Raw genomic sequence first — 27211 nt, 5'->3', positions numbered from 1 at the left:
ATGCCAAGGATTTCATCTGGCACTGCAGAGTGTAATCATCTGATGTGCACAGCTCTTGGAGAACCATCCTGTGCTTTTGGAAGGAGTAACCAGGTTGGCAGGACTTGGCACACACCTCCTCATAGCCACACCTGAGCCCCTGTAATGAATGGGTGCCACGTGGCATTGAGGGTCACTCGAGTGGAGAAGCAAATGAAAGCTTGAGGACAAATTACCATCTCACCTCCGACTATTGGTATGGAGAGGTAGGACCTTGTCAGGGTCAGATTTATGAGGCTGATTAAAAAAGAGAGAGAGGAAATGCACCAATGGCCAAAAAGGAATCCAAGTAGGTGGCTTTGATGTATGAGTTCCATCTGCCTAATTTATTTAGGGTCTGCAATCTGTATGTGATCAAGAGCCTTGGACTGTGTGAATGGCAAGTCAGGGAGGGGGGTTGACAGTAGGGGAGATGTCTCTTAGTGTTTTCCAGCCAGGTTACCATGTGCACTTATGAATCCCGCGGAGACAAAGACACAACAGAAAGGGATTCTCTCCTAAGCACTCCAGTATTTAGCTAAAAGAAATCCCTGAAGTTTTTTAAACATTGAAGCTTAATCCCAATTTCAAGGGGTTGCTTTCTGGATATTTAGGGAAATTCTTTCATTTCTCAATTTCCTTTACTATCTGATTTTTTTTTTTTTTGGTTCCGAATTTTGTGGGAAGAGTTTTCATTACTTACTTTTCCCACTCTCACTCAGCACTTTACCCTTTTCCATTTCATATCAGCCACTTTAGCCAAGAAGCTCGGGTTCTTTGTGTCAATAAAACGAGAACGTAAAATGGCTCTCACAGCAGAATTGGTAACTGGATTTGTACAGCACCCTTTTAAATGTTAATATTTGATAGCAATGACAGCAAACTAGATATGGAATCCGAAAAGGGGGAGACCAACCCTGAATATAGCCAGCATCAGAGCTAAGGCTGTCTAAGGTTCCTGGCAATTCAAAGGAAGTTTGGAGAAGAACTACAGAAATTGCTCTCAAGAAACAAAGGAAAAAGAGGCAGTGATAGCAAATAGTAATAGCAAATAGCAAATCAAGAAATGTTACCTATGTACTATTATTCTATAAATCTATAGTAAAAGCTGCACAAAATAACCAACATACCAAGTAGACACAGGTCAGAGTGGATTGGAACAATAATTCCCAAACCTGGGTCAGTGTGGGTTTGGGTACTTCAAGAGTTGGATGGCTCATGCTTCGGAGAATGGCCATTTCCACAATTCCCTGATCTTCTTGCCTACTACTTTTTTTTTTTTAAGATTTTATTTATTTATTTTGGAGGTGTGGGAGGGGCAGAGGGAGAGAGAGAATCGCAAGCAGATTCCCAGCTGAGCTCGGAGCTGACTTGCTGCTCAATCTCACGACCCTGACATCATGACCTAAGCTGAAATCAAGTGGTGGGACGTTTAACCAGCTATGCCACCCAGGCACCCCTAAAGATGTAAATTTGGAAGCCGACAGGATCCACATACCAATGGTACTTTAAACTATGAGACTGGATGATGTCACCAAGGGAGGGAGTGTTGGTAGAAAAGACAAGAGGGACAAGGATTAAGACAGGGAAAACTGCTACAAGCTGAGGTCTAGGAGCTGAGTAGGAGCCAGCAAAGGAGACTGAAGGGAGTGGCAAGAGAAACAGGAAGAGTGTGGTGTCCTGAAAGCCAAGGGAAGAAAGTTTCAAATAGGGGACAGTCATCAAGGTCTCAAAGCTTCTGATTGGTCAAGCAAGATGAGAAAAGAGAATTGAGCATTGGATTTAGCAAAATGGAGGCCTTTGGTGACCTTAATAAGAGCATTTTTAGCAGAGGGATTAAGAGAGGGTTTGTTTGTTTCATTGAGGATGAGAAGACAACAGCCTGTTTGCCTACTGATGGGAATGATCCAGGAGGGATGGAGAAATTGATACAGAAAAAAGCAGCAGAATTGCTGAAGCAAAGTCAGTGAATGGCCAAGAGTAGATAAGGGGAGAGGCTGTCTTAGGTAGGTGAATGCCAGGTTCATCCCTAGTAACAGCGGAAGGAATTGAGGACATGATGACATTTGCAGGAAGATGGGTGGGTGGATGATTGGACCTTATGGAAGTTCTCTGCTGATCTATATTATGCTCAGAAAATGTTAATGTGTTCAGAGGAAGGAGAAATCTTATAAATAGAGATGGCCAAAGAAGTACTGATGAGGAAATTGGGACTTGAGCTTTGAAAGATCTATGGGAGTAAATTGGTGGAGAGGAAGAGAATATTTCAGGGATGGAAAACCACGTGCACCCAGATATAGTAACAAACAAGGTTATGTTTCTGGGACAGTGAGCATCCTGGTCCTGCTAAAATGGAAAGTTTGTGATGAAAAGTTTAGGATAAATTTGGAAATATTGATTAGATTCAGACTGTAGAGGCTTTAAACACTAAAATCTTAGGCAATGAAGAAAAGAATGATTGATGGAAAGAGGGAGATTGGGAATTACTCTAGCACTGGCAGTGAAGTAAATGTGAGAAGGACTTCAGATCACCCAGGACTGTGTGGTAAGAGTCATGATGGTGGCACTGGACACAAAGGAAGAGATGACAGAAACATTTTGAATGAAAATGGTAAATAAGTCAACCAAAGGGGAAAAAAGAGACACAAATGCTGGAGATTCAAGCCAAGATGACTAGGACGATAATGGATCTGTTGACTAAAATAAATAAACAACATTTAAATAAGTAGGTAAATAAATCAGGAGGGAGAATGGATTTAGAGGCTTAAGCTCTGGCCATTTGAGTTTGAGAGGACAGAAGGACATCTGTATGGAAATGTCCACTGGCTAGCTAGACAAGTAGATTTCGCAGGTATCCACCTAAAGCCGACTACGCTGAGAAATCTGTGGGAGGTGGTGTAGAAAAGGAGAGCAGAGGCTGTGTATGGAGGCCAGGGAGAGGCAGAGGACAAGGAACCAGGGTCCGGCAGCCTGCTGTGAGTGAGTCAGGAGAGCCACACAAGCCAAGGACAGGGGGTTTCAAGAAGGGCCTGGTCAGTGGTATCGAGAATTGCAGGCACATCCAGCAGTCAGTAGAGGGAGAGAAAGGGCCTCTGTGACGTGATCCGGGGCCTTCAGCAGGTCAGTATCAATAGAGAGGTTAAGGCAGGAATGAAACTTCTGGGGTCTGAGGGACGAACAGAAGTTGGAAAAGTTGACAGGGAAAAAAGGTAACACATGTTGATTAATTTTTGTAGAACTTTGGCAGTCAAAGGAGGGAGAAGAATCATTCTATAACTAGAGGTCAGAAAGATTAAAGTCTTTGAAGGCAGAGAATGCTCATGTATGTATGAAGGAAAAACATGGAGAAGGAGAGACCAAAGTTACCCCTAAGATGGAAATTAAAGTGATAATTTGAATAAAGAAAAAGTATGATATCATTAATATTATTATTGCTTGCCTTTTAATAAAATTTCATTTGTCACAGACTGATTTGATGTCAAATAGGGAATTAAAAAAAAAATCTATGAATATCCCATTAGATCTGAGGGAGACCAAAAAAAAGGTAGATCTAAAGGTAGAAGCTTCCTTTTTCTACCTCAGTGAGGACATAAACTTTGTGGTTGTCGTAGGGCAGAATAATTCCTCTCCCCGCTCTTGAACCTAAGAATGTGTTACCTTATATGGTGAAAAGGACTTTGCAGATGGGATTAAGGATCTTGAAATAGGGAGATTATCCTGGATTAACCAAGTGAGTCCAATCTAATCACATGCATTCTTAAAACCAGAGAGAGAGAGAGAGAGAGAGGTGTACAATGAGAGTAGTGTTAGAGAAATGTATTGTTGCTGGCTTTGAACACAGAGGAAGTGGGCCACAAGCCAAAGAACGCAGGAAGCCTCTGGAAGCTGAAAAAGGCAAGGAAACAGACTCCCCCCTAGAGCTTTTAGAAAGGAACGCAGCCCTGCCAACACCTTGGCGTTAGCCTGGCAAGACTAATTCTGGATGTCTGACCTGCAGAAATGTAAGATAATAAATTGTCATTTGAAGTCCTTAAGGTGGCGGTAACTTGTTATAGCAGCAACTGGAAACTAATACAGTTTTCAGACAGGTAGCCTACAATTCACTACTACTCCCCCTCCTCCTTTACCCTGCTCCCTCTTTGATCATGCTCCAAGGGTCGACTGAATTCCAAAAGAGACAACAATGAAAATTTCTAACAGCTGGAGACTGGATGTCTGAGCCAATACCCCTGAGCTCCAGACAGCCATTTTCTGCAGGCATGTATTTTGGCTAAGCACTCCTTCCCTCGCCCAAACCCAAAGTGCCGCTCTAGCGGCCATCCAGGAATAGGAGAGGTTTGACAGTAAAGGTAACAGATGCTCCAAAAAGGAACAGAGAGACCCGAGTGCAAACAATTGTCTGTTACTGTCACAGGAAAGATGCATCCAGTGGATTCTTCAAATGTGTGCAGAACCACGAGTTGTTTCCTGTCTCAAACAACCGGGAAGATCCTTTCAGCTTTATGTTGAACTCAATCATAATGGATTTCCACCTGGTGTTTAACAGAATGAAGCCTATGTAACTATTGCCCCAATTACCTAAACCCAAGTTATCAAGGCCCCAGCAGTTGCATTTGGACTCTAAATATTGACTCCAGAAAAGGACCCAAGTTTTTTGAGAGTTCCTTATAAGGCAGGTATATACTGGGTGAGCAGTATTGATCCAGAGGAGGAATTTACTGTACAGCAGGAAGGAAAGACATCAGGGTAACCAGTAGAAATAAAAGGAGCCAAGTTAATAAACCCAGGGGAATGTGGACAGATCATGAACATTTTATGGAGAAACAGTCCAAAATAAAACACAAAATAGGAAAGAGTTTTGTATGATGACAGACGTTAAGTACGCTGATTGTGGTAAGCATTTCCTAATGTTTGCAACTGTCGAATTGCTATGCTGTACACCTGAAATAAAATTTTGTACGTCCACTATACTTCAATAAAAAAAGAATCAACCTTAAAAAAGCTATCACGAGAATAAGGAAAAAAGGAAGGAGAAACCAAAGCGTGTTAATATTCTTAACACTATAAAAGTTGAAAGGTGTCAAGAACACAATTGGGGTTTAGTCATAGAGCACAGGGGGTTCAACTGAAGCTAATTATACCTGCCCCAGTCCCTGTTGCTCTGGTATTGGGGTTTATTTCCCTTGTTAATGATATTGTGATAAGAAAAAAGTATAGGGGTCCCTGGGTGGCTCAGTCGGTGAAGCGTCTGCCTTCGGCTCAGGTCATGATCCCAGGGTCTGGGATCGAGTCCCACATCCGGTTCCCTGATCGGCAGGAAGCCTGCTTCTCCCCCTGCTGCTCCCTCTGTTCGTGCGCAGTCTCTCTCTCTCTGTCAAATAATAAATAAATATGTATATTAGTTATTAGAAGTTGGGCTACGTGTGACTAATTGGCACACTTTGGAGAGGAGATCCGAGTAGGGGGTTGGAGGAAGGGTGTTTTTGTGGCCATAAATGAGGTCGTGAAAGAAAAATTAGTTACGTCTACAGGATTAACTTGGACCCTTCCGGCAGAGAGAGCTCCTGGCCCAGAGACCTGTTGCCTCTCTGGCTGAACCAGCACATGGGTATTTAAAAAAAAAGTGTTTGTATAAGAACATTATCTTTCCAGTCCTACATGGAAGAAAATCCTCAACACATAAGCCAAGAAGCCTTTGATCCCCTCGTGCTTTGTGACTTCCCCTGCCTCACTAGTGTTCAAGAGGGTGTGCCAGCCCCGCGGCGGGGGTGTTAAGTGTCGAAGAGAATAGAGTCAGTGGCACTAACCATTCATTGTAAAAACAAAACCAATGTTTAATAATATATGTGGGCTCATTTTTGATGTAGGCTTGCTTCAGGGTACCACAGGTTACAGCAAACAAATCCACTGATCCTGATAAGGTCTTTACATAAGTCATTCCTAAAAAAATGAAAGACGTGTGCTTATTTGTACATTTTTCAGGGATCTTTTCTCCCTAGATAAGGGGAGGGGCAGGTGTTCATGGGCAGAGGGGCAATAATGTGATAAATCTTTTGCAACTTTTAAGATGCATTTTTGTTGAAATTCCATGGTACTTAATATTAAGGTTTATATTTTAGCTTCCGGTACCTTATTAAAAGGGAGATAGTGAGAGGTGAGTATATATATATCAACTTGCCTACACTCACACACATTTACAGATATCTACTACCTCTCAACTTGACAAGTGAGTTAATAAACGTGTATGTATAAGGGGGTGGGGTGGAGGGACCAGAAAATCCCACCACTAAGAACCCACCACCACCTGGTAATTGTATAGCTTAATTGCAGGAAAACTGAAAAACAAGCTATCTCACATGACAAAGTAATCTCGTGATCTTGGAAGAAAAAAACATATAAATAAGTCTTTCCCATACTTACTAGCGCCAAATCAGTGATCGGCAATTAAAGAGTATTATGTTAGCACATATTATACAGAGTGATAGGTTATAGATCCAATTTTATCAGCACTCCCGTTTGCCAATTCTTTGCTTCTTTTTGAGGCTAACCTAATTTAGATCAGTCTATATTAAGCACAGCTTTTTATCCTGATGCTTTGAGGGATGCCTGGGTGGCTCAGTCGGTTAAGCGTCTGCCTTTGGCTCAGGTCATGGTCCCAGAATCCTGGGATCGAGTCCCACACCAGGTTCCTTGCTCAGCAGGGAGTCTGCTGCTTCTTCTCCCTCTGCCTGCCACTCCTGCTTGTGCTCTCTCTCTCAAATAAATAAAGAAAATCTTAAAAAAAAAAATCTTCTTTATTCTGATGCTTTGACCTTTGGGGCTTTGTTGACCCTGAAGACACTGCCCCTCCCACGGGTAACCAGTTCCTAAGAGTAAAAACCTCACCTGCCTTTCATTGGCAGACCAACCAATCCAGAGCCATACCTAAACCACCTCCTTTCCTGGGTTTTCTCACATGCTGAGCCACTATGTGCCTGCCCTAATCACCCTAGAGCCAGGTACCAGACAAGTAGAGACAGCCCCTCTACCCCAGAACTCACTGGAATTATTCCAACTAGCCAATCCTCAGCCTCTTTACTCTGCCTCACCTGTTTCTTCCAGTGGAAACCACAATAAAAGCTGTGCTTTCCCCTCGTTCTCTCTGCCTCCTGACTGACCCTGGTGCTTCCCTGTGTGCCCCACCCCCCATGGTATGGCATAGCTCCTCCTCTTGGGGATCTGTGTCAGCAACAAACTGTCTTCTCAGTGGGAGTCATCTCTTGATCTATTGGCCTTACTATACCTGAATAAAAACAAAATCTATGTCTTAAAATACAGCCCTATGAAAAAACAAACAGGCAAGCAAAAGAACACAGCCCTATGGGTGTAGGCTCATGAAGACTGTGTTGATTAGGAAAACATGAAGATTCAGGGGTTTAACAGACAGTACTAGTAAGACCAAGGTGATAGTTCAGTCATAAGAAAAGTCAATTCTTTTACTCTGAACCTAAATTTGCCAAATATTCACACTGCAAATTCAGTTAGTTAGCAAATATTTATTTAGATCTACCATGTATCAACTAGATCTGTACAAAACCATCTCTCTAGGGGCGCCTGGGTGGCAAAGTCCGTTGAGAGTCTGACTCTTGATTTTGGCTCAGGTCGTGATCTCAGGGTCCTGAGATCAATCTCTGACCTCTGAGCCCTGTGTGGGGCTCCAGGCTCAGTGGGGAGTCTGTTTCTCTCCCTCTGTCCTCCCCTCCACTGTGCTAGCTCTCTCACTCTCTACAATAAATAAATAAATCTTTAAAAAAAATCTCTCTACTCTTATTCAAGTGGAATCCTTATATAAGCAGCTGAAATCCCCAAGATCAGGAGAGAACAATTCACCTCTGGTGGGCGATGACCACCTGAGACAGTACAGATGCATGGTGTTTAGGAGCTTCCTGATTTCCCGTCTATGCCACTTGGGAAGGAAGACCACAGCAGGGAGGGTCGGACCATATTACCTTGGGTTTCTTCCAACTAATCTGTAATAACTAGTCCTTTAAATCTCTTCACAAATGTATAGATTTTTACTCACACCTAAATATGCTAATAGAAAGGATGTCTGCCATGTCTTTATAACACAAGTATCTTTGAACATATGCATGGAGTTGTCCCAAAGTTAATTGAGGGTGGGGGGTAGAAGTGTTTACTTGGTTTCATTTAAATTACTGTATACATTTATACTTAGAAAACTTCCCCAACTGGTTTTATAGTTGAGGAACCTGAACCCTAGAAAAATAGTGATTTACCTAGAATTAATGGCTAACTGGGGATAGAATCACTATCTGATTCCTACTGCAATTCTGCTTGAACTAGTTGTGTGATTTAGAGCACATCAACTAACTTTCCTAAATCTCAGCTACACTTGCTGAAAATACGGATAATAGTATCTCTTCCCAGCTTTGTTGCATTATTCAAGATGTGAAAAGTGCTTTGTAAACTGTAAACTAGGAAATGAATAATGTATATTATTAATAATATCATTAAGCTGATAGAATAAAAGGACCAGATCAATAAACGGCTTGGACTTATAGTTCTGCCTTCTCTCAGAAGATAGAACCCATATTTTAGAAACACATTGGGATAAAATACTTCGACCAGTAGCCTAGAGCTACCGTAGAACCTCTGTTTGTAATTATGGATTTATTCTTTTTGGCTACTCTGTAATCCCAGGATTACTTTGGGAATCTTGACTGAAAAGCTTTTAAATTATTTAATCTCCTTTTGCAAATATGTATTTAGTTACAGAAGTAATGTTAATTGCAAACTTTCTAGCAACACAAATGCAGAAAGCTAAAGCAATCATCCCTCCCTCACCTTCCCCAGCTCCAACCCCCAAAGGCAGCACTATTACACACATATAGTTTTTAAAACACAGAAATGGGATCAAATCATTCATATATATATATATATATATACACACACACACATATATATATAGGAGATATATGTATATATGCCCTTTGGTATGTTTCCTTCAGCAATCTGTGATGAACAAGCAGAATGGCTAAAATAAAAAACATAAGAAACAAGTGTGAGTGAGAGTGTGAACTGTTGGAGAGAATGCAAACTGGTACAGTCACTGTGGAAAACAATATGGAGTTTGGTCAAAAAATTAAGAATAGAACTACCCTATGATCCAGTAATTGCACTACTGGATATTTACCCAAAGAATATGAGAACACTAAGCAGAAGGATATATACACCCCTATGTTTATTGCAGCATTATTTACAATAGCCAAATTATGGAAACAGTCCAAATGTCCCTTGATAGATGAATGGATAAAGAAGAGGTGGTACCCAATGGAATATTAGCCATAAAAGAGAATGAGATCTTGCCATTTGCGACAACATGGATAGATCTAGAGGGTATCATGCTAAGTGAAATAAGTCAATCAGAGAAAGACAAATACCATAGGATTTCACTCATATGTGGAATTTAAGAAACAAAACAAACAAACAAAGGGGAAAAAGTCAACAAACCAAGAAACAGACTCTTAACTATAGAGAACAAACCGGTTACCAGAGGGGAGGCAGGTGACGGGCAGGGTGAAATAGGTAAGGGGGATTAAAAGTACCCATCTTGCCAAGCACTGATGTAACGGAAGTCTGGAATCACTATATTGTACACCCGAAACTAATAGAACGCTGTATGTCAACTACCCTGGCATGGAAATAAAATAAAATAAATTTTTAAAAAAAGGATGGTGGACACCTGTTCCCATACACAGCTGCCCGGCTGCTTTTCACAGCTGCGTACTACTCCACTGCATGGCCTTAGCATCATTTGCGGCCCCCTCCCCTTTAGGTTGTTTCCAATATGTCTTGCCTATGCATGATTCTGCAATTAGCTTCACGGTGTATGTATCCGGGGACACTTGTTTGAGTATTTCTGTAGAATTGATTCTGCAAGTCAAAGGGTAGACCCTTTGGGAGGGCTCAGAGAACCCAGACTCTTTTGTGTTTTCACTTGAAGTAACTGCTCTTTCATCACTCCTTCTTCACCAGCTGTGCCTCCAGGCAGACAACCGTGCACAAGCCCAAGGCCGCTGCAGTCTAGATGGTGCAGAGCTGGTAGCAGCACTAGAATAGAGCCCGTTGCATAAGAGGGGTGATCTGGCATGCTCTGCAGAGTGACTCAGCCCTCACATCATGTGCCTCTCTCCCTGTCAAACTCGGCGTTCCTGCCGACTCAAGGCATCTGTGTGTATAATGAAAGTTTTGACAACAGCAGCCTAGGGTTGCTTTAAATACACCAAAGAGGTCACGTCTCAGTTAGTGAGCATTCATAAATAACTTCCTAATGAATAAAAACAAGAGGATGCCGAAACTCCCATTCTGCAATAAGGTCAGACTCATTCTCCATTTGGAGACAGAATATTGATTCCCTCATCAGCCAGGGGAGGCTCTGGCACGCCCAAGACAGTTTCACCCGGGGGGCTGCTCACAACCCAGCCTCTCTCCGCTCCCTCAGTCCTGGTCTATGCATCTGAACTCCAACTTCTGGGAAAATGCTGGAACAAATCCCAACTTTCAGAGTTATCTTCAGCTTCGAGACAATATTTTCAGGAGTCCAGCTGTATTTACTGAACATTCGTGGACGAATTCCTAATGCATCCAACTTTTTAGACCAACTATAATTCACCTGTTACATTTGGACTCTGGGCTATGCTATAGTTTTCCCAAATTGAAACGTTTCTTATGCTCAAAGGTCTCCCTGGTGTTCAAAAGCAAAACTGGTTTCCTATAAAGACTTAGCATCACTATCATTAATTAACAGAAAGCAGAGTGCCTCTGTGTGTTTACCTCCACGAAGTGTATCCATGCAATGCATTTCTTTCCCAGAGGCATAGTTTATTCCTATAGACCCCAAATTCAGAATGTATTAAAAAATAAATGCATATCTTTCACCAGCAGGGAAGTTTTGAGAAGTAGACTAATATACTTCATGAACAGACATCAGACACAGGGGTGTGAAAATTAAACAGAGCCTCTCACTATGAGAAAGTAAATTATGTTAAATCATTCACTTTATCTGGGGCTACTTTTCTGGGGCTTGATCCAATTTGCCCAACAATGTAGGGGCTGATCATCCAGCCACTCAGTAGCTGTCCATTAGCCAGCTCTCTGTCTGCTCCAACTTATTAGTAATGCGAGGTAGAGGTGTGTGTGCGTATGCACCCAAGTGCGTGTCATTTTATTACTAGTTATAGTAATAACTACTCCCAGAACTTTAGAGCTTAAAGTTAGAATTCTTTGAAAGACTGGTGCTGGAAGAGTACAACAAAGGTTCTCTGTGTGGTTTCTTTTCAGTTGGCATAATTCAAGTCATTGTACGTCTAAATCCATGAACCATACTGGAGTATTAGTTACATTTCTATATGCATGAGATGATTTAACGGCATAATGACTTCTGGGTACACCCCTGAAGTCTGGAGCCACATTTTATATTTTTGCCTCTATGACTTTTATAACTAGGTTAGGGAAAATGATAAACACTAGACATTTGATAAACACTTTGCTGACTTTAATTAGAGATGATCTCTTCCCTCCACTATTTATGACCTGTGATTGAGAACATAAAATATTTGAATTCAAAAATCCTCCTCCGAACCTTTCAGGCTTGTCACTCAGAAGATGCAGGAAGCACAGTGGGACTTGCAGTTGGAGGAAATGGCCTTGTTGGCAGTTCTCTTTTCTTTTCCCCTTCTGTTGAAATCAGGGCCCACGCCAAACAGAGCAATGCCATGTGTCCTGGGAGCACTGAGTAACATCAATTCTATTAAACTGAAAATGGGACAGAGCCCAGACTTAGGCAGGCAGGAGGCTTGCTGGGGCCTTGGCAGCAAGGGGCAGGCAGGAATGGGCATCGGGAAGCAGAGTCAAGGTCAGGCCAGCTGCAAACTTGAGGTTTCTGAGTCCAGTCTGAGAGGCGCTCCCGCCCCAGCAGGTACAGGGGCCACAGGGCCTGCAAGATCCACTCTTCCCCTCACTCTCCCTGCTAGAGCCCTGCCTGCCCTGGGTGCTCACCAGCCAGGCACTTCGGCTCCAGGTTCTACCTGGGCACCCCATCCATCTGTTTTTTGGTACAGTAACCCACCCCTCACCACCAGAGATGGTGTTTCTTCTTCCTCCTCATTTGAAGATGCCTCACCTCTTTTCTAGCATCGTGAGCATCATGACCCCTCAAGCTTATCTTCAGGACTTACTCCCATAACCGCCCCCTCCCTCCAGGTGACAGCATTCAGCCGGTCATTCCAAGCTTATATTTTGTCCTTGGCTCTGAGCTTAGAAAGGGTCAGACTCAGGCTCAAGGCACAGTTGTCAAACGGGATTGTGAAGTCAGCCCTGGTTCAGAGGTCATGGATCCACCGAGCTTCAGCCCAAAGGGAAGAACCCAGTAGTAAGAGATTCTTAGGGCGGCCTCAGTCGTGACGGCAGGTGGGAGGTGGCTGGTGGGAATGGGTGGGTAAGCAAGAGCTTGGGGCCAACACCAAGGCCGGTGTTTTTGGCCATGTCACTGGACACCCTGGACACAAGCTGGGGGTTGTGAAGTAATTCCCAAGGTGAGGCTTCCTGTCGGAATTGGTTGTGGAACGGAGGTGTACATGAGGTTGGAATTGGGACCATTTTTTTTTTAAGATTTTTATTTTTTTGACGGAGGAGCAGGAAAGGGAGAAGCAGGCTTCCCGCTGAGCAGGGAGCCCAATGCGGCGCTCGATCCCAGAACCCTGGGATCATGACCTGAAAAATTGGGACCACTTTAAAGCCAGCTTTATTTATTTATTTTTTTAATATTTTATTTATTTATTTGACATAGAGAGAGACAGAGTGAGCACAAGCAGGGGGAGTGGCAGGCAGAGGCAGAGGGAGAAGCAGGCTCCCCACAGAAAAGGGGGAGCCCGATGCAGGACTCGATCCCGGGACTCCGGGATCATGACCTGAGCCGAAGGCAGTGGCTTAACCAACTGAGCCACCCAGGCGCCCTAAAGCCAGCTTTAAGGAGTTCAGGAGGATGAAGCCAGAAGAGAAAAGAGATGGGCACAAGAAGTAAGTGATATGGATACTTCTCAGAGGAGACACAAACTTGAAAAATGACTATTTATAGTCTAGGAAGACAGAGAAAACCTTTATTTCCACTAAAAAGAATTGCGTCTGAGAGAAGTTTTAGGAAGAAAAAAAGGTGGCATTGTTAGCAATTTTAGGTTTTCCAAACTAAAGAGAAAATGGTTATGATAGTAGCTACAAATTTACTCACAAACCAGGAGCATTTACTTTCAGGGGGCCCGCACCTTGCTGAAGGAAAAAGAATAAATTTCCATTTCAGAACTTAAAAGTTCCCAGTTAGATGACAACTTTCTCAATAGAGAAGGCCATTCAAAGGCAACATTCAGGCCTGAAGAGGCCTGCGGGTTATAAGGTAACATCTGAATCCACACAACCCAGATCTCAAGGTATCCTCCCAAAAGTGTGTGTCAGTGAGTTCATTCTCGTTGCTGCGTCATCCGACGTGCCCTCGAAGTCAGTGCAAGATTCCAGGCAGCAAATATTTAAATATATGCTTCAAACCTGGCTAATTGCCCAGAAGTAAAATGCATCCAAGGATCCGATATTCTGACATTTAATAAAAGTTTGAATTATATTTGCAGTCTGCTGTGATTTAATTTTCTTGAGTTCAATATTTAATAAAACAATAGAAAATTATTACAAGTATCTCGTGCTGTTCAGAAACTCCTGGATAGTAACCTGGTTCTAGGGTCAGACTGAAAGAGATTAAATCCCAACTTAGCTACGTACTGGCTGTCCGACCAGCAAATTACTCAACCTATCTTCCCTCAGTTTTTCTCACCAGCAAAGCAGGAATGATCATCAAATCAACTTAGCATGGCTGTTGTGAGGATTAATGAATTATTACACACAGAGAGCTTAGAGCACTGCCCGGCATGTAGTGAGCAATCAGCCTACGTTAACCAAGTTTATTATTTTTTAAAGTGGAACCAGGGCTAGGGGCACCTGGGTGGCTCAGTCAGTTAAACGTCTGCCTTCTGCTCCGGTCATGATCCCAGGGTCCCGGGATTGAGTCCCGCATCTGCTCCCTGCTCAGCCAGGAGTCTGTTTCTCCCTCTCCCTCTGCCCCTCCCCATCGCTTGTGCGCTCGCTCTCTCTCGCTCTCTCTCAAATAAGTAAATAAAATCTTTGGGGAAAAAAGTGGAACCAGGCTACTCACTCTTTTTATTTGTTTGCTTGCTCATTTGTTTCAAGTAACTGTCCAAACATCTGCACGTTTTCTCAGTTTGTTTCAAATATTCTTCCAAACAAACTCTTTTTAGAAAGAAAAGAATTGTACTGATTGCAGACTTCAACATGGGGAATCTGAGGTGTGTGGGCACATCTGAACCAAATGGGAGCACAGAGAAATCTGACTTTAGGGCACCGGCCCCTGAATTTCAAATCTGAGAGAATGTTCACAAAGTACCAGGAAAGAAAGACGTGAACGGGTAACACACTTGAATTGCTGATGGGTTGTTTCAATGAATGAGATTAAAAATGAACCATAGACTTGACACGGAGCTAATAATGCATCCTTTCTTCATGCATGCTGGCACTGTATCAGGACAAAGTACTTGTGAAAATGACGCTAGCTAGCGGCAAGTATCTTGCTTCATTTTTCTGTAAAATCTTGTTGAGGGCTTTTGTTTTCTTCCTGGGTCTCTGATTATTTAGGTAGAATAGGGTATAAAGGGTAACAAGGACACATAATAATAATAATAACTCCCATTTGTGGAGCGCCTAAATGTGCCAGTCTCTATGCTAAGCACAATACATTTAATTTTATAAGAGGTCTGGGCTGTGGCTATTACTATTATAACTAGTTTTACAGATGGTGAAATGGAGAACAGAAAGGTTATGTAAGTTTTTCCCCGCGATCACACAGCTAACAAGCAGCTGACCTAGCCTTGAAATCCAGCTTTATCTGTTTCCAAAAGACTCTGCTTTTAACCACAGCTCTGCATTAAACTCTCTTAAAACCACAAACAGGTTAAGGACCCTGAGGCCAGAGGTATGAAACGCCTAGCCAAGTACCATCTGGTTCCTCAGAGGCAGAGCCTGGGACTTGTACTTGAGATTCCCATCTGACGATTCAAAATGCTTTCTCCTGTACCTAATCTCCACCTTTTTAACAAAAGCAGTCCTATTCTAACTTGGTTAAACCTCTGTTGATCCCTTTACTGAATGCTAAAAAGAATTTCCCTTCCAGAAATGACTTACTCTTGTTTCATAAGCTCAATCAATTCTTTTATAATCCAAAAAATGTACCTCGAAGTAAATCCCACAGGTTAGTAGTCCAAGCACTCATAATTTTTTTGTTGTTTCTCCTGCCTTCAAAATCGCCACTCAGGGCATGCAGCCTGCCACAGACTCCTTTCCAGGGACCGAGGCTGATGAAGGGAAAAAAGAGAAGAAAAGACAAAGTCCAAATCTATTTTCTCAATCAGAGCTAGCATTCACCAGATGATTGCAAAGTAATAGATGTGGGTGACAACAGTCACCTAATGAGGTCTAGCATCTTAACTAAGACGCCCATTGTGTCCAATCCATGTGTTAAAGATGCCCATACTACACCAATCATGTGATGATTAGGCATTGTTCACCAAACCAGGCATTAGGACTGATGTTAAAAAAAAAAAAAGGTGCCATATATGCAAAATGCAAATCTGATCACAGCAATAATAATGTTCTTTTTAGTTTATAAGGAGATGCTACTCCAGTCTATGTGTGAGTTGTTTTACTCTGTTAACGTCATTGCAGTGAAGGTCCCACACTCCCCTGTTAGAATCAAGGAGTGTCTTCCCAAGAGAGAGATCCAGTTTAGGGATATAGGACAAGGGGCAATAGACATGGGATCTATTCAGTCTCTCTGGAATCACCAGCAGAGCCTGTGACAGAAAGACCCCCACAAAAATTGTCCTTTTCACATAGTGTGGCAAAACGTTGATAACTGTTGAATCTGGGGGACAGGCAAAGGGGTCTATTGTTCTATTTGTGTGAATTTGAAAACTTCATAACAAAACATCTTTTTTTTTTTTCCTTAGAGTAATCCTTTCCTTGGGAAGAACCTTCCCAGAGCCTTGTCTCAGTGAAGATGCCCATCCAGGAAGCAATGATTAACAGAGGGCACTGGACTTGAACCCAGAAACCCTTGACCTCTAGCAGTCCGGCTACCTCTCTGGCCCCACACCCTTGAGGGTCCAACCTTCCCTGACTCCCACTCTATTTTATGTTCTCCTCTCTATTTGCTCCTGTTGTACCTCTGATAGTCCTTGTCATTTTATATTTCCTTTGTTTTCTTCCCCATTCCCCCATGAATATGAGAACTCCTTGAGAGAAGGGGTCACGAGCTATCTGACGTTGAATCACCGACACCTAGTACAATGTCTACATTTAACCAGCACTCAGTAAATACTTGCTCAGTCAAGGAAGAAAACAACTGACATTGGTTAAGTATCTATTTATTAGCACTACCCATCTCCTGTTGTAAGGACAAAGTGAGCTCACTTAGCACAGCGGTTGGTGTGTAGTAAGCACTCATTTAATGGTAGCTGCTATAATAATTATCCTTATAACTACTATCATTTCTATTACCCACCTATTATATGGTGTCTAATCATCACCTGAAAGGTAATGCTCAGGGAGTTCTCAATCACACCATCACTAAGTAGCAGAATTCGAACCTAAGACCATTTGTTGCCAAAACTCATGCTCTTAGCTCTGCATTATTCTGATCTATTTCTCATGTCACTGACAACTCTAACATAAATCAGTCTGTAGATGGGCCTAAATAGAGCCAAAAGACCTCAGTTGTGGGTTGCTATCCTCACCGATAGGACATCAGCTTATAGAGACAGGACACCCAGCACCTTCCATGGCCGAAAGGAAGAGTCATCGGACTCTTAACTGCTTAAACTCAATTTAATCCCTCAGTGAACAGAAAGAAACAAACAGCAGTCCCTATAAGTTCATGTGGTTGAAATAAATGTATATTTCACTGAAGTCAGCAGTTTTCTCCCCAAATATGCATTAGTGTTAGTTTACTGTGCATACACTCTTTTTCTCTAGAACTGAGTTTAATCATGACTATATTAAATCATGTGGCTGCTGTGAGCCCAACAGCCCAGGTTTGGATGAATTGTTAAGAGAACACTGGACTGAAACAATTTCCCTTTCCTTCATCTGCACCTAAGGAGCTGTGAATGGCAGCTGTCATGTTGAGACCAAGTATGAGGGCAGATCAGCTGGGCAAGGCATGCGCTAAGAGATGATCAGTCTATTAGCTCTGCGTATCTCGCTAACTTGGTGATCTCAGACAAGCCATTGTAGGTCTTTATGCTTCTGTCTGCCCAGCCATAAATGAGAGAAACAACGCTCAGATGCAGTGAGATTGGGAGTTCATATTTGCAAAGTACCCTGAAAACCTACGTAAGAGTTAATAGGAATTTATTATACATACAGATCATGCATCACATTAGACCCCACATTAGGAAGGTCCTGAGGAAGCACAAATTATCTGAGCTTCACTCTCGCGTGCCGTCCCAGCCCCCAGCTGAATAGCCAGTGTTGGGGGGGGGGGGGCTGGGTTCAGAGCCAGCCAGTCAGAATGCAGCCTCAGGGTCCTTTTGGCTCCAAGAGATCCACTAAGTCCTCCTTGCCATGTGTTTTCCCTGTGAACTCAGCCAGGGATCTAGGCTTGGACTTCCAGGACCGACCCTCAAGACACCCCTTTTCTAAATCTTTCTCCCAGATCATCAGATAAAAGTGTAAATGCATCAAACAACAGACTAAACGCACACTTGTAGCTTCTCTGGACCTTCAAGTAAAATTCAAAATGACCTGCCTGGCAGAGGAAGGGAAGCCCTTAAGACAACAAAATGAACCAAGGCAGGGAGTGCATCGGATCCTAAGAAGTTTGCCAACATTTCAACTGTCAATGGTTTCACCTCCTCCTGAGTGTTTGGGACTTCCCTTAAAGAAGAGCAGCATGAGGGGCGCCTGAGTGGCTCAGTCACTGGGTGTCTGCCTTCGGCTCAGGTCACGGTCCCGGAGTCCTAGGATTGAGCCCCACATCGGACTCCCTGCTCGGCGGGAAGCCTGCTTCTCCCTCTCCCACTCGCCCTGCTTGTGTTCCCTCTTTCACCATGTCTCTCTCTGTCAAATAAACAAATAAAAATCTTAAGAAGAAGAAGAAGAAGAGGAGGAGGAGGAGGAGCAGCAGCATGAGGGATCTTAAAGAAATCCCGAGAAATCAGATATTTTCTTTCACAACAGCAAGCCCTCGTGGGAGATAAGAGCTCACTCCCACAGGCTCCATACACAAAATAATAAATAGGAAAATAGTGGGGGAAACAGGAAATAGTAGCATCAAAGAAGACTGAATTTCAGAAAGCAAAAGAGAACTTTCAGTTGGTTTCACAACTCCTTGACTCCATAGGTAAGTCTAGAAACTGTAATCAAAATGGAACACTAAGACAACTTCCCAAAGGAGTCCATAGCCCTTTCATGATGAACAAAGGGGAACAACAGATCAAGGTGCCCGGGAGAGGTATGCACCCAGCCCTAAGAGTTAGGGAACCACTGCCAAATCCCTATTGAGGAAAAAAAAAATTGTCTTACCCTTGTGTCCTGGGCAAGGGCTAAACATTACTGGTTGTGCAATGAGTTGACTACGTGAATGAACACATGAACCCTGAATCAACTCCATTGAGCACATTGAGTTCTCTTCAAATAACCCATTCATGTTCTTAAGAATCCTAATCAGATATTATTTTTAGCCATGGAAATCTGAATCTAACAGATCCTAAATGCCACCTGACATCCACACTGGTGGATAGATCAGCCTGAATTGGAAATACCTGCACACTCAGCATCGCAAGGAGAAAAGGTGTAAACACCATGTAGAAATGAACATAGCCAGTCTTCATGTTTTCATGTTGGTCTCTAAACCTGGTATCGGGGCTCCCCACCTAGTCTGCCCCTCCCCACCTCACCTGCATTGCCACTCCCCACAAATAACGCTTTTATTCCATCAGTTGCAGTAATCTGGTTAAAGTAATTTATATTAAATTATGAGCTGTAATCTTTCCAGAGGCATGTACATTTTTAAAATAGAAGATCCATTAACAAACTTCAATTGATCCTCATTGTGAAAGTTTTAGTTAAGTGTAGGTGATTTAAGAAAATATATATATTAGAACATCTTGGTCTTGGGATGCAAGTTATTGAAAGCAAATCAAACTACTTCAAGCCAAAAGGGACTCTGTGTTTCATTCTTCTCTCTCCTATAGACCATTTTAACTGCTTCTTTATCTATGTAGCAGAATAAAGTCATCCCATGTTCTTAAGATTCCATGTTATAGTTCTAGAGACATACTGCCCATCCCTAAAAACCATTTCTGGTTTGTGGAGAGAAAATCTGACTGGCACAGCCTGGCTCCCTTCACGGCCAGGAATATGCGGGTGACTAGCTCAAACATGAATGCTCGGGTCCTACTTATGGGTAAGGAGTTGTGTTAGTTGGTATCTTATAATCTGGATGGGCATCCCAAAAACTATCTCCTATAAGAGGTTTTCCTTCAGATCCTTTAAATCGGTGTTTTCCAAACTTCCCTGATGGTGGAATCATCAGATCCTCACCTGAAGAGTCTGAATCAATGGGTCTCAGATGGAACCTGTGATTGTCTATTTGTAGTAAACGCATCAGGTCATCTTTATCGTGAGGGAAGTTTAGGAAACCCTTGCTGACTCAAAACACAGAGGCTCCTGTCTATACGGAAGGATGTCTCTGAGCTATGCACCCAGCTCCTCCATTCCACAAGTTATTCTCAAAATGTCTTGGCCTATGTACAATTCTCAATGAGCCTACTCCGTCCACAGTCAGATATCTTGGGAATCTTCTATCCTGAGTCATCTCAAAGTCTTGGGAAGTAATTGTTAAGAAGACTCAAAATTAGGGGCAACTGGAGGGCCCAGTCTGTTGAAGGTCCAACTCTTGATCTCAGCTCAGGTCTTGATCTCTTGATCTCAGGGTCATGAGTTCAAGCCCTGTGTGGGGCTCCATGCTGGGCAAGGAGCCTACTTAAAAAAAAAAAAAAGAAAGAAAGAAAGAAAGAAAAGAAAGACTCAAAACTACCTAGACTTCAACTTTAATAGGAGATAGGGGTCCATTCTTTCAATGCCAGATGTAAAGCAAGGATTTAGGAAAAGAAACAGTCAGCTTTCCATACAGATTTCTCTCCCCTTCCTTAGAGATCAAAGTGATAAGAAAAAATTTCTTCCTTTAATAACTTCAACTGCGTTGGGAGTAGATGAACTTGGCATCTCTCACATTCTCCCTGCACTCCGATGCCACCATTACAACACACCTGGGGATTCTGGTCTCAGGCATTTTATCACAGAGCTTGGAAGATCAATATGCCTCTCCTAGAACATCCCCATAAAGGGTTGATGGGACAGTGATGTATGACAAACTACAGGCTTAGCTTTACCTATTGTTTTAAGACTCAAATAGTATTATCCTAAAGGAGAAAATGTGATGCTGGGTTATCTTTAAGTGGGGGTAATCAAAGAAAGAAAGCCACTGGCTACAACTAGAGTAAGGATCAAGCAACAATTAATGACAAATGCTGAAACCTTTTTCCTGGGTAAAGTACAGTTGAATTTTTGAAAAATAAGAAACCCAAAAGGCCAATGAATATATGAAGAATTGTTCCACCTCAGTAGGTACACAAATTAAAAGAACAATGAACTTAGTTTTTGCCTATCAAATGGGCAAAGATAAAAAAGAATAATGCCCAGTTCTGGTGAGGCTGTGAGCAGGTATACTGCATTGCTGGTAGGAGTATGAACTGGTGCAGTTTTCTCAGAAAGTAATTTGAGTATGTATTTTGAAAACCTTTAAAAGATGTGTATGCTTGTTAACCTAGCAATTTTGCTTTATAAGAATTTATCCTAAATAGACAAAAAAATTAAGACCAGTCACGAAGATTTTGGACAAGAGTATTCATAACAACATTCATGCTCAAGGCAAATGCATGGAGGAAAAAATACCCGGCAATAGCAAAGCAGCTGAGCAAACTGAGGCAGGTGCATACACTGAATGCTACGCTGTTAGTAAAACTGATGAGGTACAATAATATTTATAGATGGGGAGGTATATTGGCAAAATATGAAGTGAAAAAAGTAGTTACAGGAGGCATGATCTCATTTCATATTAAACAAATGAGGTAGATATATTTGGGCATGGTTGCCCAGTCCACGATCCATGGTTTGGAATTAAGCCCCACCTACGATCCCTACCAAAAACGGTACCCTGTTTTAATAACAACTTGACTTTGGCTGATTAATGTGAGAACCCAATTAATAGCCTGGAACTCTCTAAGTAGCAATTTAGAAGTAAAAGACACAAAGACCGTGTTCCCATGATTGCTGACATATGAACTGAAGGGTATTGTCAAATCAGGGCTGGCTGGCCATCTTCATTCACCTGCCAATGGAGTGGGAAGCAGAGAACGTTGTCTGCAGAAAGGAGAACAGGACAGGGAAACAGAGAATGTGTGCTTCGTTCCTTTGATGGGCGGAAGGAGGGGTTTCATGGCCTCCCTCTTCTCCCTACTTTTAAATAAGTCCCCTTTAGTTGAGCTGTCTTGAGTCATGTAAGAATAAACCTCCAAATTTAACATATTGTTTCTGAAAGATGGGATTTCAGATCAAGTTTTTGGTCTCATTTTGCTTTTTGGGTTTGTTTGTTTGTTTTTTTTTTATCGTAATATGAAAGCCTACACTCCAGCCAGGATTATGCCATTAACTGAGTGACTCCTGAATGTCATTCCACTGTCTAGATTCTGTGGGGATTTCAGCAAGAAATTCCAGGCTTTCTGGAAAGGATAAGGAAAACTCATGGGAGTAAGACCAACAGAACTCTGTATCTGCCTACCTTGTGAATCGATGGCTCAAAACCTAAGTAAGAAAGACAAAATAATGACCTGAACTTATAAAGCCAACAAGTAGCGGCCTAGATATGAATCCTGGTTCCGTGACATAGTGTGTGGGGGTTTGGGCAAATTGCTCAATGGTTTTGTATCTCAGTTTCCTTATCGGTAAAATGGGATTAATTTCTATACTACCGTCCCTCTGGCTGTTGAAGAATTAAAATGAGATGAGTCATGTAAACTTCTTAGTATAGTGCCTAGAACATAAAATAAACATTTGTTGTAGCCCCCAGAGTCCTGTTTAAGAAAAGGATTTCTCCCCAAGAGTTAGAATCACCGCCCACGCCAGGGCTTCTCAAACTTCAGTAGGCCTACGAATCCACCCCTGAGACCTTGCTAAAATGCTAATTCCATTCAGTAGGTTTAGGGTGGGACCTAAGAACTTGCACTTCTTTTTTTTTTTTGAAGTGAACATAACCTCATGATTTTATTGTTTTTATAATATTAACAAAACATGAAGCTTAGAACTGGATCACTTGGCCCTTTCTCTTCTTATCTCCTCCCAGTTCAAAATGCTTGCATCTCTTAATAGCCAGCATTCGCTTAGATCTGCAGTTGGGCTCAACCCATTCAAGCCTCAGCACAACCTTCTTTGTAGTTTTAGCCTTTTTCCAGAAAATCGGCTTAGTCTGCCCACCATAGCCACTCTGCTTCCTGTCATAACGCCGCTTTCCCTGGGCATAAAGAGAACCTTTGCTCTTCTTGTACTGTGTCACTTTGTGGGGCTGGTGCTTGCCACACTTCTTGCAGAAAGTCCCGCGGGTTTTAGGAACGTTCACCATGTTTGCGAGAGCGCTATCGGCACGGCGAGAACTTGCATTTCTAACTAGTTCCCCTAAACCAATGCCCAATGCCACGCTCTGCCAAGCTGGTAGTGTTAACAATTCTGCCTCAGAGAAAACCTAACACATAAGAGCCTTTCATACCTGTTATCAGTGTGCAAAAGAATCGTCAATTAACTGGGAAACTTTAAGAGTGGAGCCTTTTGGTTACTTAGATGTTCTAGTTAAATTGAGGTTAATCACTACCACGTTTTCAGTCTCAGCTCCCAGAGCAACTGTTTCTAAAATATATTATTAGTTCACTTTTTCTGGCTTTGGTAAGTCCAGGACATAATTTGATCTTCCTTTGTTGATTTGTGAGGCACTTCAGGCTTTTGCAGCGCCTCGGGTCATTATTTAGAACATTCATTTTCATTGCCCAGTTCCATAGACACAGGAGTTCTAGGATAAGAAATTGGGCTGAATATTTCAGACTCAGAGCATAGGCTGAACTCTGTTGGAGGATTTTTACATGTTTCAACTAACTCTTTGGAATGAGTGTCTTTTCTTGCTGTAAACTGAAATGAAGTATGCTTTTCTGGTTGTGGGAAGGGCCCAGTTGTGCTCTACACAATGCGACAGAATAATACCAAGCCAGGGATGGAGCCAGGGCCTCCCTTAGATAGGCTGCCCGGACTGACCTTCTGTGGAGAGCGCTCAAGGAAACATCCATAGCAGACCTTGAGGACCCCAGAAGCCATTTCTCCTCCCCACTTACCCAAATGCTCCTTCCTCCCCAGTCTTGTCTTCACAAAAAATTAGGGCAGCTTCCAAGCCATTTCTCAAATACATAGACTCAGGGCTGCTACTACTGAACATTTAGGAAAGCTGTGTTTTTCTTTAGCTTGTGGTAGTTTTTTTTTTTTTTTTTCAAAGATTTTATTTATTTGAGAGAGAGCAAGAGTGAGAGAGAACAAGCAGTGGGGAGCAGCAGCAGAGGGAGAGGGAGAAGCAGGCTCCACGCCGAGCATGGAGCCCCATGTGGGGCTCGATCCCAGGATCCTGGGATCATGACCTGAGCCAAAGGCAGCTTAACCGACTGAGCCACCCAAGCGCCCCAAGCTTGTGGTAGTTTTACAGAGGTTTTCTGCTCCATGGGGTGGTCATTTCTCAAGCCATTTCAAACACAACATCAGTTAGAAACCACATGGACCATGTCTAGTCTTGCCCAGCTATTTTTCTCAATTCAGTTCCATTCCCTTCCTTCTCCTCTATTCCCCTCCTTCCTTTTTCTTTTCTTCTCTCTCCTCCCTTACCTCAGTAAGAATGGCTGGGAGAACACATGGTGCTCACACTCACACTTGGTATGTGAGAACACATGGTGCTCACACTCACCCAGGAGGTCACGTCTTCTCTCCAATGCTCACCCTTTGTTTCCAACCCTTGCCCTCTGAGCTTTCTCTGTAAACACTAGTTCCATTCTTGTAGGAAAACTTGGTCTCCTTTTGACATATTTAAGTCAGGCCCCATTTCTCCTGGATGTTTCTTTGATTCGGAATCTTTTGTGAATGCCTGCTGGTCTCAGCGCACTTGCGGGCTGACCAAAGACTGCTGACAAATGCTCCTTTGGGAGCCTGAAACATATCAAGTCTGACCCTCCCTTCCATTTTGGTCATCAATAGACATGGATGTGAAGGTCTGCTTGAACTGCCCTGCAGCACCCACCCATGCCCATACAAAATAAACACAAATCTAGCCCCAGAAGCTCTGAAGGATGATGGAGATGAGTTGTAGCCAACAGAAATATAATGTGAGCCCCAGACGTAACTGTGAGTTTTGTAGTAGCTACATGCTTAAAAAATAAATAAATAAAAAGGAACAGGTAAAATTAATTTTAATAACGTACTTCAATCCCATATATTTAAAATAATATCATTTCAACAAGTATTTGATGTAAAAAGTTATCAGTGACACTGATATTTTACATTCTTTTTTCCCTACAAAATTTTCAAAATCCCAGGCACGGGTCAGTTTGGACCAGCCACACTTCAGTGGCTCAGTATCTGCACATGGCTCCTGGCTCCCCCACTGGAAAGAACAGAATGTGGCTATTTAGTGATTTTCATAAAGGAGCTGGGTGAGAGCTTTTTCCACAGTGTATCATAAAGGCTGCATCCTTAAAATCTTTCTTTAGACCATTCTCTCCACCCGAGGCCACTGCTAAGAATCTCTCTCCCCACCTACCCCCATCCCCTCCCTGCTCTGTCTCACTCTCCGTTTCCCCTCCTCCTTCAGAACTTGCCATTCCTGCCCCAGGGCCCTCACACTGAAAACTCTCCTGCGACTGTTTTTTCTTTTTCCAAAACTTCGACCTCCCGGAAATTTGGTGAATCAAACTGTCTCTTTTGTTTGCCGATTCGTAAGGGTTCACGGTTGAGCCGAGCACCGGCGTTTCTCGTGGGGGCCACGCCTGGGTGAGCACTGGGGCTCCACAGCCAGGAACAGAGGAGCCGCTCCTCAGATGCGTGGGGACTCCACCACGGCAACCGAATCTGCCTGCGGTGAAAAAGCTCCAGCTACCCAGCCCACTCTCCAGAGTCCTTCTCAGGACAGCTGCCAGCAGGGCAGCTCTGACCAGGAGGGTTAAGGCAAGAGAAAGAATTCTGCTCCACCGCCAACACCGGTCCCTCCCGATAACACCTGCGAGTCTTGGGAAGGAGAGGGTGGGGGAACATGGATGCAAAGCAGCCCTCCCTGGACCCCCAGTTTTATTATAGTCAGCTGCAGGGGCTACAGAATTAATCATGATATGTTTGTACAGCTTTTCTGTCGACACCAATCATATCTACTCTCTGCTTCTCTAAGACTCAAATGTGCCATCCCCCAAAGACATGGAGGTTGAGTTACAGCTTCCGGTGGTGGGAATGGACTTGTTCATGTTCAGTTCTATCCCCCAGAAGATTCCTTATGAAACTCACAGTTTTACATCATTAAGTTGGGATGGAGATGGCAAATTCTGCTCATAAGGTTAGCTGCTCTATCTATGGAAAATAGACACATACAGTAACATCTAGGTGAGCAGTCTTGACCTTCTTTAAGACATTGTTGGATCCAACTGAATGAACCCTCAGTATTACTCTATCCACACGAAAGATATGATTGGACCATACAGGATCTACCCCAAAATGACCCAAATTATCACAGGATCAGGAGAGGCCTAAAGCTAATCTCTTGAACCCAATAGTTTTCTAAATCAATGCAGTACGGGCAGAAAGGGGTCATCCAGGGAGAGAATGGATTCGACCTGCATTCAGTTCAGCATCTTTCTCCTCGTATCAATCTCTCAGAGAAGCCTTGGGCTTCAGAGAAACCTGACTGCTCTTCATACACCCTCTGTATCTCAACATTGAAAATATCTAAGAAATATCGATTGTTCCTTTCATTTTTCCCTGGTTGAATCGAGTCATTCTAACATTGAATGGCTTTTTAATATCTTTGACACTGTCCTCCTCTCCTGCCTGCCAATAATAGAGTGCATTATTCAGCTGGTGAATTTTCTCACTTCTTTTCTCAATTCAGCAGCCAGAACTGCTTCTCTCTAGTTGGCTGAAGATGAGGATGTCCACTCTTGCTGACTTTTGTGCCTCTTCCTTGCCAAAAATCCATAATATTTAAGGTTTTTAAAAGTTTCTCAGCTTTTTTGAGAGGGTATTATCTGTGGCCAGAAATTCAGTGTTTCCTAGATTTATTCTATGGTTAAAAAGTACCTAACACAGGTCTCTACTTCCTGGCAATCCTCAAGAAATATTTGTCAAGTGAGACAAGTTATGCAAGAATTCTACACACAATCCAATTAACTGAAAGATGTTTTGTTGCTGTTGGTAAGTATAGGAGCATGTCCTTCCGTGTGTGGTACAGAGCTAGTTCATTTATGATACTTCTCTCTGCTGATCTGCATGATGATAATTTCAGAAACATTTAAGAAGGTTGCCGTCCAGTGGAAAAGGTGTCAATGAACTAGAAGCTGCCACTAGCTAATTGTGTTCTTGGAAAGTCACTTAATATCCATGAACCACATTTATCTTTGTCTGTTAAAATAGACTGTATTAAATCAGTGGTTCCCAACGCACAGGTCTCACTTTGGGGGCCTCCAAATCCCTGAGCTCTCCAAGTCCATGTGTACACTTAAGACATTATAGATGAAATAAATGACATGCTTCACTAATATAGGTGTAGTTATTTGTTTCAAATATATGAAATTACTGTTCTGATTAATAAAGATTTTTTTAAAGCGTTTATTTATTTGAGAGACAGAGAGAGAGAGCATGAGCAGGGGAGTGGGGGAAGAGGCAGAGGGAAGGG

General features: G+C 42.7%; 1 protein-coding gene across 1 annotated transcript; it reads right to left on the bottom strand.

Moving 5' to 3' along the window:
* Positions 1–22501: 22501 nt before the first annotated feature.
* Positions 22502–22879, bottom strand: LOC112820624 (large ribosomal subunit protein eL42-like). The gene has a single exon (XM_025867607.2). The coding sequence runs from the start codon at positions 22868–22870 to the stop codon at positions 22550–22552; it is 321 nt and encodes a 106-aa protein (XP_025723392.1). The 5' UTR covers positions 22871–22879; the 3' UTR covers positions 22502–22549.
* Positions 22880–27211: the final 4332 nt, after the last annotated feature.

This window comes from Callorhinus ursinus, unplaced genomic scaffold, assembly GCF_003265705.2.
Source record: "Callorhinus ursinus isolate GAN/ISIS: 27379988/994484 unplaced genomic scaffold, GSC_fseal_2.0 scaffold10, whole genome shotgun sequence".
Taxonomy (NCBI): Eukaryota; Metazoa; Chordata; class Mammalia; order Carnivora; family Otariidae; genus Callorhinus; species Callorhinus ursinus.
Note: the sequence above shows the minus strand (reverse complement) of the source record. Positions and strands in the feature narration are given on the sequence as shown.